At 38.7% G+C, this 13,583-nt stretch overlaps 1 protein-coding gene across 1 annotated transcript in view; it reads left to right on the forward strand.

The window, feature by feature from the left end:
* The first annotated feature begins 12,303 nt into the window (after window positions 1-12,303).
* pcsk2 (proprotein convertase subtilisin/kexin type 2) overlaps window positions 12,304-13,583 on the forward strand; it is a 30,451-nt gene continuing 29,171 nt past the window's right edge. The window contains exon 1 of the mRNA XM_061746018.1: window positions 12,304-12,772. Within this exon, the coding sequence (XP_061602002.1) occupies window positions 12,587-12,772 (186 nt within the window). The 5' untranslated portion in view covers window positions 12,304-12,586. The remainder of the gene's footprint in view (window positions 12,773-13,583) is intronic.

Here is a 13,583-nt window from a genome sequence, read left to right on the forward strand (position 1 = left end):
CCTCAGCTGTCACCATCTGCCACACCTGAATAAACCATGTCCACAAATTTCCATCCATGACAAACAGCTTCCTTCCATTGTTGTACAGCTTTGGTTTTCTGGTTACTATGGTGACCACAGAGCTTCAAGGAGAGGTTAGTGTGTGCATATTTATGACCATGGATGTAAGAAGACCTTTAACCATGTTGATATTTCAGGAAAATTGGGCTGTTTGTCTAATTAAGTTCTTTTAGGTTAGGGGATGGTTAAGTTAAACGGAAAAAAAACAGGAAATTAATTGTCCTTTGGTGAATTTGGCTTTTAAGATTTGACAAATGCAGAACAAGTGATCTAATTCTGACATTACATTTGATAAGTTATGGATTTATAAGATGACATTCAAAATGAAGTCCAGCATGTGGCTCTTTCTGTTATTTAACAATATATGGTACCAAAAAGAAAAAAAATCCAATAATCAATAGATGAGCCGGTATCTATCTTGTTAGTCAGGTTTCTAATACAAGCAAGTGTTAGGGTGCTTTCCTACATGGGACTGAATGACCCGCTAGTTATTTTTTCCGTGTGGCTGGAAAGATGAAAACCACTGGCCTCCCACACAAAAGGTAATCTGTGTCTCAGTGGAGCTGTGGTTCGCCTCAGAGCTACACCATTCTGGGTTGAAGCCGTTTGGGTGTTATTTGTGTATTTTGATGGCAAAAATTCTTCAAATGAGTTGATGTAGCTGGCAGAACAACATGGTAGTCATAAGCAATAAAAATGTTCTCAGGGGTTTTTTTTTGAGGTTCTCAACTTCTATGCTATATTTCAAACATATGCAACTTTAACCCTTTATAGGGCACTCATTGAAATACTTGGAAATGTACAATTTCAACCCTAGAGTGTTATTGGGGGCTACTACCAGAGTATTTTTCAATTTTTCATTTTTTTTTAATTCTTGATGCAAATCAAGGTCAAAGAAGTTACCATGTATGGCTACTTGCCCATCGCGAGTAACATTGTATCTAACACTGAAGTTACCATGTATGGTTACTTGCCCATTGTGGGTCAAATTGTACCCATAAATTGGATATGTATAAAAATACAAAAAACACATACAACATAATATTTATGATACTCTCTTCATAGAGATATTAGAACTTTTCTCCATAAATGGTACAACTTGACTTATAGGGCTTCTCTTTTTCTCCATCCATATATTTCGTCCAATCAGTCCAATCAGCTCCTGACCCTCTCTCTCCACCAGCAGCAGGCAGGTTGACCATGCCATTGACCATGCCACAGAACAAGAATTGAAGAATAGCATTAGAATTAATGGTGGTACTGATATTATGCTATACAAATCTGTGGCAACATCCAATGCAACATCCAATATTGTCTTACCTTATAATGCGCTATTTGTAAAACAAAAACACCCGAAGTATGACTTACTAGATGCACCGGGCATATGTCTACAAAAGGACACTGTCACTTGAACTAGTTTGACCATATAGGGGGTGTATTTGTAAAAAAAAATACACAAAGTATGGCTTACTAGAGTATCTGGCATATGTCTATAAAAGGTTCCTCAGTCACTTGCACTAGTTTTACCACAGAGGGGCGTATGATCATATATGGGGTCACCATTATTCATGCTAACTATTTCACTGATTTCACTAATTCTGCACAAACAACACTTATCTCATCAGTTAGCACCATCATTCAAACACATACTGTGTGAGTGTCATCAACTTAGCATGGTTAGTTTCAGCTTTCTGAACTTTTGTGTGGAAGAAGGTAGGAGCAAAAATGTGAAATTTCCCCTTCTTGAAAATCAATGAAGTTCCCGCTTCTCCAGGGCACTGCTGATTGGTCAGATGCCATGATGACACTGTCTGTGACAAAGCATGATCTGTGCTGATTGGCAGGATTAACTCACATGACTTCAACACCTCACTGAGAAGTGTGGGGAAAGTAGTTTTTCATGTCCACGGAAATTACCGTATATGGTTACTCTCCCTATAAAGGGTTAATATGAAGTTGAGTTGTATTTCTGCGAACGTCAGACTACGGGGAAGCTATGCTGTTGACTGTGATGTTAAGGATGTGGCTAGGCACTGACACGATCTAAAATTAAACCATAAATGAAGACTTAGATTTCTTTTCACATTGTTGAATAGTAACAGACACCTCTGCAAAGATCTCTGATGTTCTGATATAGGTATTGCAGATTGCAATACAATTTTCCTCCATTTAATAGATGATTTCACATGCCTGTCAGACCAACCTGCTTAGTTATCCTCGTGACAAACCCCACCCCCCACCCCCTGGCTGCAGGTAAGATTAAACTGCTTAAAGTGGCCATCATACATTAATTTGCAATTGTCTCATCTTAAATTTGGCACCTCTGAAGTGGTTCTTCCCCCAGCATAAGTCTACAAGGATGTAAATGTTTCAACAAGTCAATGACAAACAATTACAAGAAAAGACCCTTCTGGAAAACAAGAGGATTCTGACGAAGGTGGACCTCAATTAGTTCTGTGAAGTGTTTTCATGGGTCTTGGCTAAACGCCTATAGGAACGCACACTGCCTCCAGGCATGGAAGTTCTGTTCTGTCCTATGTAACACAGAACCAGTAATCTCATTAAGTTCTTACAACCTAACACCTTTTTTTAGACATTGCGCATCCTGTTTTTAATCGATCCCAATAACAAATTGAATGATTAATAAATATCTCTTTTTGAGCTATCAGTCACGTTTAAGACAATACTTTACTATTATGTTATGTTATACATTGTGGTTAAGCCATGAAACACAAATTGTGACAGTGAGCTAAATTTCTCTAGAATCTCTTGGTATAAGAGACTCATGTCTACATACCAGCCTGACTGAGAGAGGGAATTTAGGTATCAATCACAAAGTCAAACTTGTGTTTTTATTGTGGTGTAAGCACATTTTGTCAGCACATGACAGTATATGCCACTTAAATGTATTGCATTGTGAAGCAGATTATTAATGTATTTATTATTTTAGATATTACTTGCAGATCAGATTGACTCATAAGACTTTGATGCCAGCGATACCTGTGAATATATAAGTAATCTTCAGTCTTCAGAAACAAATGACCATGAGTCTTATATTTTATGAAACTCTCTGAACCATGTAGAGAAAGGTTTGTTGAAAACTCAGTAGATGCACATTGCTTTCCCCAGTATTTACACAATATCAACATTCACTGAAGCATGTCATCTTAGCTCCTGTCTGTATAAAAAGAGCCAAATGATATTCAGAGACAAAACCTTCAGTATGAAACTTTTCAGTTGGAGCTTGTAGAGTTGAAGGACATTTTCCTGAGCATTACTTTGCCACCAGGTTTGCACATTACTAGCTATATTTTTCTAGCTATTCTAGATATCAGTCGAGGAAAGCTTCCATCAAAAATCCATTCTCTCTTCAAAATGTTTGTGTGAATAATTATTTTGCTTAAACCTATGAGCTCTGAATAGATTGAGTGTTTGTCATGACAACCAATTTCCCATTACAAAGGCAGCAAGTCTAACTAAGGCAATTAAGTAGTAAAATAAATCGTGGCTTGCAGTGGGTTTATGCTCACAAATGCATGTGTGAGTTCAGTGACATTTTCTCATGGGGATTTTCATGTCATAATAATTGTGGTGTTGTGCTTGCAGTTCTGTATTAACACCTTAAAGCAATCTGCATGTTTCAAGTGTTATCTAAATGCCTTTCAGTGGTAAGATTTTTACTTAAGCATTAACATTCATATATAAATATTGTTTGATGGAGTCTTTCATTAACTGGGATGTATTGTTATGAGCAACGACTGGGAGGCATGGCCTTCTGTGGTGGTTTATTTTTCCTATATTTATAGATTATAGGGGCTATCCAAACACTGAAAAGTGACTTGGTTTAATAAATATTTCCATTAATAATGATTAGATAATAGTAGTCGGACTAACAGGCTCACACACATTCATTCCTTCATGCTTTGGAGCTCAGCTGTGCCTGAAGAGTGGTGACTTTTCATCACTAAAGAATTATCGATGGAGGGAGTTTTATTCATAGCATAGCTCTCATTCTGCATGTCAAATCTTGATGTTCTGTGCTGTGTGCAGCCATGGTTAATCTATTAGATTTCTTTCAATTCCCACATCTCAGCCTGGCCAGAAGGTTTTTGCTTGAGAGTGATACAGCTGACAGCGCTGGGAAAACTAACAAGCAAGTGTTCCATTTCCAAAATGTGAAATAATAGCAAATAGTGAGGCATGAGCAGATGCATCTTAATTATGATGGTGTTTATCTCATCATCACATTAAAGTGATATATACATTTGTGGTATTCAATGTCAAATGTCAAACTCTGTCATGTTTCCACCCTCTGTCTCTTAGCATTTAAATGTATTCAGGTTATCCTGGAGAGTCTGCTGGCAGTTTAAATACAAACCAGGTTTGTTAAGCTTAATGGTCCTTGTATTGATTGCTTGGGGTATCCTAGCAAATTGCAAGGGTAGAAAGAGCAATGAGATGCTCATTCAGGGTCTCTAAATGCTTTTTAACGTGTACTTTTATTGACCCTCCCAGGGTTTATAACACAAGCTGCTTACAGCGTGTTTTTACAATGGCATGATGGATTCACGTGAGGGTGTTGAAGGAAGCAGTGCACATCATCCACTACACAGGTGGCTGGTCATAATGGAGGTGAACAGCTTATTGGCTCTGGTTGGTGTGGTTACAAACTAAAATCAAAACTAATTATAATCAAACTCTCTGGATTAAATACAAAAGGCTTCACTGAATAAATCAGTCAGCACTGATTGAAGTCCCCGTCGATAGATGGAATAGCAGGCTTATTGCTTGGATGATGTCAAGTCGGTGCAGTCGCCGAGCTACAAAGAAACTGTGTCCATTACTAATCCCAGGCTGGATCAAACGATGCTGCTTCTCACATCTGTGGTAAGAGTCTAAGGAGAGGTGTCAAAATACATGTTTCCATGAGAGTCATCGCTGCAGCCTACGTGTGCTGTGCTCACACATTAAGGGGATAGTCAGAACACCTTCTCCCTTCTCTGCTGAGCAACATGGAAAAATGTTGTTTCACGGCATATTCACATGCATGACGTTCATGTACAAAGACAATGGATTTTCTTTACACAGTCTTTCTGTGGTGTCATTGTTACCTTTGCTGTGAGTAGCTGTTGTTTTAAAAATGTCTGCCCTAATGGAAATGTCCCTAAACCCCTTTGGAAAATTTCATGCTTTAGTCATTCCTTCCAGGCCATTAGTTTGACTAGGCAAAGTGTAATCACAGTTTTCAACATCAAATGCTTCAGGCACATTTTACGTAGATGACATCTTTTGAAAATGCCAGATTTCACCTGTACCCCGTGTGGCCTTGAAAAAAAAAAAAAGTCAATTGTTTGCTTTCCTAATGGACTATGTAAGTCTATAGGAGTGTACTGGAAAGCAGCCTTGGAAACCTCTGAGATACCATTACCATTTAGTCCTAATGTCCTTTTAAAATGGAAAGAGCATCAGAGCCTCCCCACACACAGAATGCTGTGCAAGCTGTTTGCATGATGCATGCCTCTTTGTCATGATATCCTACCAAGGTCACAAAGCTGCTCGTCATCCATCAGTCATAGACACATAACAAATTAGTCTCTTTAAAAAGAGCGTTTTATTCTGCATTTCTGATACGTGTCTGTACTGAGACATTCTGAGCCTTGCAGTTATTACACAATATTGTAGCCTTATATTGGGATTTTTGACTTGACATAAATCTGCAGTGTTTTCTTTAAGAGGGTATGACATAAACGGATGACTATTTCCTGATGCACCTTAAACTTTGGGTTGTCTCTTTGGACTTTAAAAAACCTAATTTATTGTCAAATGAGCTGATGATGGATCACATATCTGGGTAATGGTTGACTTTGTTGATGTCTTAATGAGCGGATGAAAGGAAATGGAAAAGTTGGCAGCGCTATAAATAACTGAGGATTAGGTATAGTATCATAGCTTGAAACTAAAGTAACTTTGAAGCAATAATTTTCACCACTGTAGCCAATCAAAATCATGGTAAAAACAATGTATCATAATTCTCAGCAACAATGCTCAGTAATTAATTTACTGTGATCAAGATCATTTCTAAATACATGCTGGATGGTTGCTGGTGTAGGTCATAAGTGCTCATAGAAATGTGCAGAAATCTAAGAGTTTATTGAACATGCGCTCTACATTTACACTACTTTAAAAGAGAAAAAGAAGCCTGGTTACAGTGAATTATGATTTTAACCCCAAACTAAGAAATGTTGATGCCTGGGCTTATCCAATTTTCTTGCATAATCCTAACCAAATAATGAAAAAACACCAAAGGTGAATGAATGAATGAAAGACGAGGTCACACAGCTGTCACAAGAAGCTGGAACCTCAGTGTCAGAGACGATGTGAAGAAAAATGTTTTTTCAGTGTGAAACTTTGATTTTGTGAACAACTGTAAAAAGAATACATTCTTTTCAGCTCTTCAAAAAACACGTCTAAGGAACAGCTCTTTCTCATTACCAAGCTGTCACATTGTGAAATCTAGTCTGGGTCCAGATGCATTGGTTTTGAATGCCAGCTACACCAAAGTGTCAATTTTTGATGTGCAGTATTTTTGTGAGGTGGTGTTTTAGTAAATGGACATATATTAAATGTATTTATTCTATTTTTCTTTTATTTTTTCAGATTTAAAGTGCCTGGGCAGCAAAAACTGCCACCAAATGTGGTGAAAAGACTCACAACCCCATGAAAATCTCTGTCAGCTAAAATTACCTTGGCAGGCCTCTGAGTAGAGCTTTAACAATAAGATTCACACTTTTTCTCATTTCTCAGGAACCCTGTGGGTTTTGAAAGTCAAAATAAAAAAAAAATGGACAGAGGGCGCTCATCTGATTTTCATGAAATCTACTGACCATGCTGATGAAAAGTTGTTAAAGTACTTTTGATTGCTTTTTCAAAGTCAAACTTGTGGCCCAAAGATACTGTTTGGTCTCCATCTTGTAAAGAATTAATCCAAAGTTAATGAAACTTTCAAATGACAAGTCCAAGAGGCTTTCTGCAGGGAAGAGCAACCGATTAATTACACCTCAAATTCATTCTTTCTTGTTCAAGCCAAAACTAAATTTAAAATATAAATCTGGACTGCACATTGAAGCGATGTAACAAACATTACAGCTGGACATCCGCGTTCAGCAAATACAGGTAACTCATTATTATTACAATTTTTTTAACAGGAAGTTAACATTATTGTTCATTACTCCTGTCATTTATGTCTACAAGAAAACACTGTAATTTTACAACATACTGGAAATGTGGATATTTTACAGCACATGTGAATGATGCTGTTTCTTTCAAAGTCATTGTGAGTTTGCTAAGTAATAGAATCAGAATATGTTTTTTTCTACCCCATCCTCTCTCAAACATGATTCATCTGTAAGGCTAATTATCATGCCCTTTTATTCCCTCCAAGGTGGTGCATTCATTAGGAAGTACTGAATACTCACTTCAAAGGAAGTAATACACTGAGGGAAATAATTATTGTGATTATGGATAATCTGTGCTCACACTGTTGTTTTTAATTTCTAATTAAACTAAATTTATATTGGGGATATGCTTTGAATATCAAAGCAGGTGGCAGCTCTCAGTGAGCTTACTGTTTTGGAAGACAGCTGCGTCAGCATGGTGCTGCTACTGGCTGCTGCTGTGTATTGCTTTTCCAGTCTCTGGGTAAACAACACTCCATTGTTAATACGACACATTTTCTTCCGTACCGGAGCGGAGCCTTGGCAGGAAACCAGGGCATTGTTCAATTTTCATAGGGATTTATAGGAGATCAGGGGCAGACAGAAGTTGTTGAACCAACACAGCAGCTGACACAACATTATGACAGGTTTTGTTTATCCAGTAGTGTCAGAATAAAAAATGAAAGATGCAAATCATACTTAATTCATTAAGGTGATAATGACTTAAAGGAAAAAGTATTTTCTAAGTTTATGTGAGATTGGTTGGAAAAAGTTTAAATGTTTAAAAGTTACAGCTCCAAGTTCCCCAACCACCACAGGGACCAGAGTGGCCTCCACCTTCCATATCTTTTCCTTCAACCCTTTGTTTCAGCCTCTCGTGTTCCTTCTTTTTGATATTGTTGGCACTAAGGGCTGCTACGTCAATTTCTACGGCCCTCTTCTGGTATCTATCAACCACCACAATGTCCGGTTGGCTAGAAATCACCAGTTTATCAGTCAGGATTAAGTAGGATTTTCCAGCCTCTGGTAGGCCCCGGTAAGGCTGGAAAGTGCAATCTCACTGCCTTTGGTACAGATGACCAGGTTCAAAGTTTGGGTCTGGGTCAGGGCACAGCTCCAGCCACACACCTCGGCAACAGAGCCATCAGAGAGAAACATAATAACAATACCATGCTGGCTTGGATGTCGTCCGGATAAGTAAAGGTGTGTTAGGGGGACCAGGGCACACTGATGAAAAAATGGGCTAGGAACAAGACATATGGACTACAGAGAGGTTATATGTATTCAGAGGAAAAATAAGGAAAAAAAGGTTTCATTATCCCACCCCTCAAACAAAAACACTCGTTTTGACTGAACTTGGTCTTGACTTGTAGTTGGTCTTGTAACTAAGATCTGGATTTCTATCGATCATGCATGTGAATGGACCTAGACTTAATATCTGTTCCTGTGTCCTTGAATCCACAGCCTGCATCGCTCAAAGTAAGGCTCACCGAGGTAATGATGTGTCATCACATGACAGCCCTCTGCTGTTATGAAGGCAGATGTCTTCTGTCTGGATTTGATGTCAGTCCACCTTTGAAAACCTTTTGAAATAAAAAATAGGAAAATGCGTCCAAAGTTTTAAGCAATAATATAAAGACAAAAAAGAGGAGACAGAGCTAGAAAAGTTCATGTAAAGATCATGCATGAAGCTGTACTGTAACTGTGTGTGCTTCGTTTTGTGACATAAAGACAATCCCATATGTATACAGGCTCATGTGTTGCAGAGTATTATGCTGCTGCTCTCACTAGAAGTTTGCACGTTGTCGCTGCATCTCTCTTCAGTCATAAACTATTCATAAGCTCTGCAAATAAAAAACTAAATCAGTATGCTGTTTAAGGGTTTATTTGACTTGAACAATAAAAATAGAATATTATAGTGTGTGGGAAGGAAGATCAACATCCTTTACCTTCCTACATGGTGGCAGACGCTCTAAAGACATTGTCATGGTTTTGTTATCAGTATGTTTTGCATGTATGTGAACCTATTTTTTAATTGTTTGCTGAGTATCAGCTTGTAGCTGAGAGTCTAATCGCTCTTGTACTTACTGAGACACTAATAGGAGGTCGGCATCCACATCAGCCTCAGGCAAGTATGAAAAATTAAAGATCCACGTTTCTCAGCTCCACCTCCAACACTGCTGCAGAAATACCTCTGTGCATTTGAACGGCTCCATTTATGCCGTTGTATCTCAGTGTGGTGGATCCGGAACAAAGACTGTTGAATCACTGAATAAAACAGTGTAACTAATTTCCAAAGCCCTCTGAGGTCGAAATGATCTATTATTTTTTTCTCCCCATTTATTTAGAGCAAGACAGTATTAACACGCACTGCACATATCACCTTGCATTCATATTCAAAGAAAAAAAAGTTAGAAAAAAGGGAATGGTCTACTAATGATATTTTCTTTTTATAATGATGAATATATTTGTTTATGCATTAAATTATAAATGCTATAAACTTAATAGAATGTCTTCATCATTATTATGGCTCATAGATCTGTTGTACTCTTTAATCATTTACTCACCTTTGTGCTTTTTCATTTTAAGAACTGTGCAAAGACAGCGTATTATAGACAAAAAAAATGTGTTAAGTTAAGAGTTAAGGATCTTTATTGTCTTTGTAAATCCACACAGTACACAGCACACTCAATGAAATTGCATTCTTCACTCTTGTCAAGCCCCCTAAGCAATTACACATGCATACATTATGTGAAATTGTTTACGTACAAATTAGAACATTGACATTTCTACCAGGCCAAACCCAGCAGGAAGGGCTGTTTTATCTTTCATTGTTACTTCAAACAGCATAAGACTTTTAAAGGCATACCCTTGCCCCCCATTTTTATTTTACAGGTTTTTTTTATGATCCAAGAGATGTTGTCTGAAACTATGGCCAAGAAGTGTGGAGTGATGGAGAAAGGAACATCTCTGCTTTGCCCAGGTTAATAAAATAATCTTGGGTCTGCAAGGTGGAAAGAGTGTGGAAGGAGGTTCAGCTTTCTACAGAGCATGGAAACAGTGATTAGTAAAGTGCATCCACTTACAGAAAATGCACCATCATTAGTTTTCCATGACATCTGTGAAAACTGATCCACATGCTATTGTTCTCCATTGTTATTACTGTTTTCTGTCTACATGCAGGAGGGCAACATTGGAATGATTTATAAGTAGGAATGCTGACATGGAACTATGCATATTTATATTTATGTATACCTTTATTTATTTAAAAATGAACATATTTAATTTTAATTAAATGTTCTTTTTTTATCTTGAAATGAGTATACTACATTTTAGAAACAATGACTTAAATGGGATGAGCAATAGATTAAAACATGATCTTTTCGTTCAGAAAGCCATGGAACCATGCAGACGGGTTCTCTGAAGGGTTGCCTCGAGACTGACAGCACATTATACAAAAGCAAAACAATAATAACAATAGAACAATTCTTGAACTTAAATGTTCAGCCAAGGACGATTGCAGAGTTAATAGAAAAACCTGTCGAAGGGCCATTAAATGACACGGAGGGTGTCTTTATTCCTGCCAGAGCAATAACCTGTCACATTAACCGACCACTGCCAAGCCCTTATGGCTGAGCTGGACAAATTTCAACATAGTTTCATTAAGCAGACATGGTGCTTTTCAGAGGAACTCAGTTCTCTCTCCTATACTGTCAATGCCCATCATCGTTACACCAGCTCACAGCAGCCCAATCCATGCTTAACCATAAGGCAGTGGAGCTGGTGTACTCTAACCAACATTCTTTGGAAGGTTGTCTTTTTTATCACATCCGTGGATAAAAGTCAGGAGGATTTTACATTTAGGCACGTCATAACCAGTACTCGAGTTGAGGGGGGATGAGGGGGGATGGCATCCCCCCTGAAATAAAAACGGTCCAAATCATCCCCCTGTAAAACTGCCACCCCCCCCTTTCCATCCCTTATGTCATTTCATCACTGAATGTGGTTTTACTGCTATTTCAACATTTAGAGTCATCACCAGAAAAATAACACCAGAAAAATAACTTATTTGACAATTTTCACCTGTTTCAAGTACATTTTCACTTGAAAAAAGTAGATCTTTTCTTCTTATTACAAGCAAATCTTGTTCCACTGGCAGATTTTTCTACTTATTTCAAGTGAAAATCTACTTGAAACAGGTGAAAATTGTTGTTTTTTTTCCAGTGATGAGTCTTGTTTTAAGTGTAATTATATTTTTTTACTAAAATGAGACATTTTAACTAGAAATAAGACAAATATTCTTGTTAAGATTTTGAGTTTTTGCAGTGATCCATTTTACTTACCCTGTGAAGGACAGAGGCATATTGATAAGTTCAGAAAACTGTTTTTTATTGTTGTGTTTTGATGTATTTGATGTAAGCTCAGTGGATATTTAAAGCTTTCAGAAGGCTGCATTTAACTGCTGCTATGTCATTCCTGCAGTATTTCTGCAGGTGTTTTGGTCAGTGCTATTATTTGTAATATATTATATTATTTGTAATCAGCACAAATTATCTGTCCCCATATAATAAAATCCATCATCCCCCCCCCTGATTTCTTTTTTACAACTCGAGTACTGGTCATAACATATGCACATAACATGAGAAGACAAAGAAGGCTGAGCAGCCTCTCTATGAGAGAACACCATATGACATAACTGGGATGAAGACAAATCCATATATCACCACTAATCAATGAAAATCCTATCAGCAGGATTTCTCCAAGGTACTGAAAAGTCTCCCCAGCAGAGCTCATCCGGGAAAGGAAAGGAAACAATGGTGCACACCCGCCACAGCTCAAGGCTGATTTATGGTTCAGCGTTAAATCGACGCAGTACGGCGTAAGGTGCGCGTCGCCGCGTACCCTACGCCTGCAGGCTCTGCGTCAATTTAACGCGGAACCATAAATCAGGCTTTATTGGTACAACGTCACGCGCACGAGACTGCCAGTGAGAAGAGGGAAAAGGAAAAGGGAAAAAATAGAGATGAGATGAGGAGGAGGAGGAGAGATTGAAAACTGAGGATGCACGTTGCATTCCCAGCACACGACCTCCCCACACTGGAAGCACTCGACAGGAGCGCGTCCACCTTGGTTAAACACAACTTCCAGCTGCTCTCATCACCCGACGGAGAAGAGATGCATTGATCCGACTCCTTTACATCCTCCTCCTCCTCCTCCTCCTCCTCCTCCCATCATCACTAACGAGGAGCATCCCGAGGAGCACTGATTTCCCTCGTCCAGCCAGACAGGAGGACTCATACAAGCCAGACACGATGCGTGGGTCTCCCCGTCACGGGACGGCTGTGGGATTTATCTTTCTGCTGAACGGGCTGCTGGTCGTCACGCAGGCTGCACAAGGAGTCCCGACGGACCATCTTCTGGTCCAGTTTCACGAGGACGCACAGGAGGATGAAGCGCACCAACTTGCAGCACAACATGGGTTCCAGAGTGCGCGAAAGGTAGGATGATGCTCTGGTTGAAATGGTCACGGAGTCCTAGTAGTAAAAAAAGCTCAACTTGTCCTTTGGGGTAAAACAGTTCTAATAAAATGGTTCATTTCTGCAAATTTCAAATATTCACTCAAATTTGCATGGGGGGTGGGGGATATCTTTTTACCTTGGGGGTGGGAAAACGTCGCAAAATGCATTTGCAAGAGCAAACTGTGCATTAGCACATATCTTGTGGAGCTTTCGAAGGTTTTCTTTTGGATTTGACTTCGTGCTACTTTCTAATAATTTGATGACGTCATTGACACTGAACCGCAGGCCTGGTTGGTGGGGTTACCCGCTGATTACACACCACATTAAAGTGGGCTTTCCTTTCATTTGAATCCTTGGCCTTCAAAAGAAAAAAACAAGCAACAACAAAAATGGAAACAGAAAATATTTTACATCTGCAGGGAATCTGGTACAAAATGAAGTTGTGTTGAGATCACATCCTCACCACCGTCGATATTTAGACTATTAATTAGAACGAAGAACGCCAATAGCTAGTCGAGTTTTATTAATTTATTAATTTATTTGGGTCAAATGGCATTTGTTATTGCTTTAAAAAAAGATCTCATCCTGCTTCTTGCACAGAGTAGCCTACATATATTCTCATACATGGCTTCCCCCTCCAGAGGAACTCACCTGAGTCAGTGCATCTTAATCAATTGCTTGCCAGTTGGGCATCTCACACAACAAATCAAAAGGCATAACAAGCCGTTTATGGCAGACCAGCGAAAATAATTCCCTGACATGTTTGTTTCCTTGTCACATGTCAAAATAA

Source organism: Cololabis saira, chromosome 17 (assembly GCF_033807715.1).
Source record: "Cololabis saira isolate AMF1-May2022 chromosome 17, fColSai1.1, whole genome shotgun sequence".
In the NCBI taxonomy this organism is placed as follows: domain Eukaryota; kingdom Metazoa; phylum Chordata; class Actinopteri; order Beloniformes; family Belonidae; genus Cololabis; species Cololabis saira.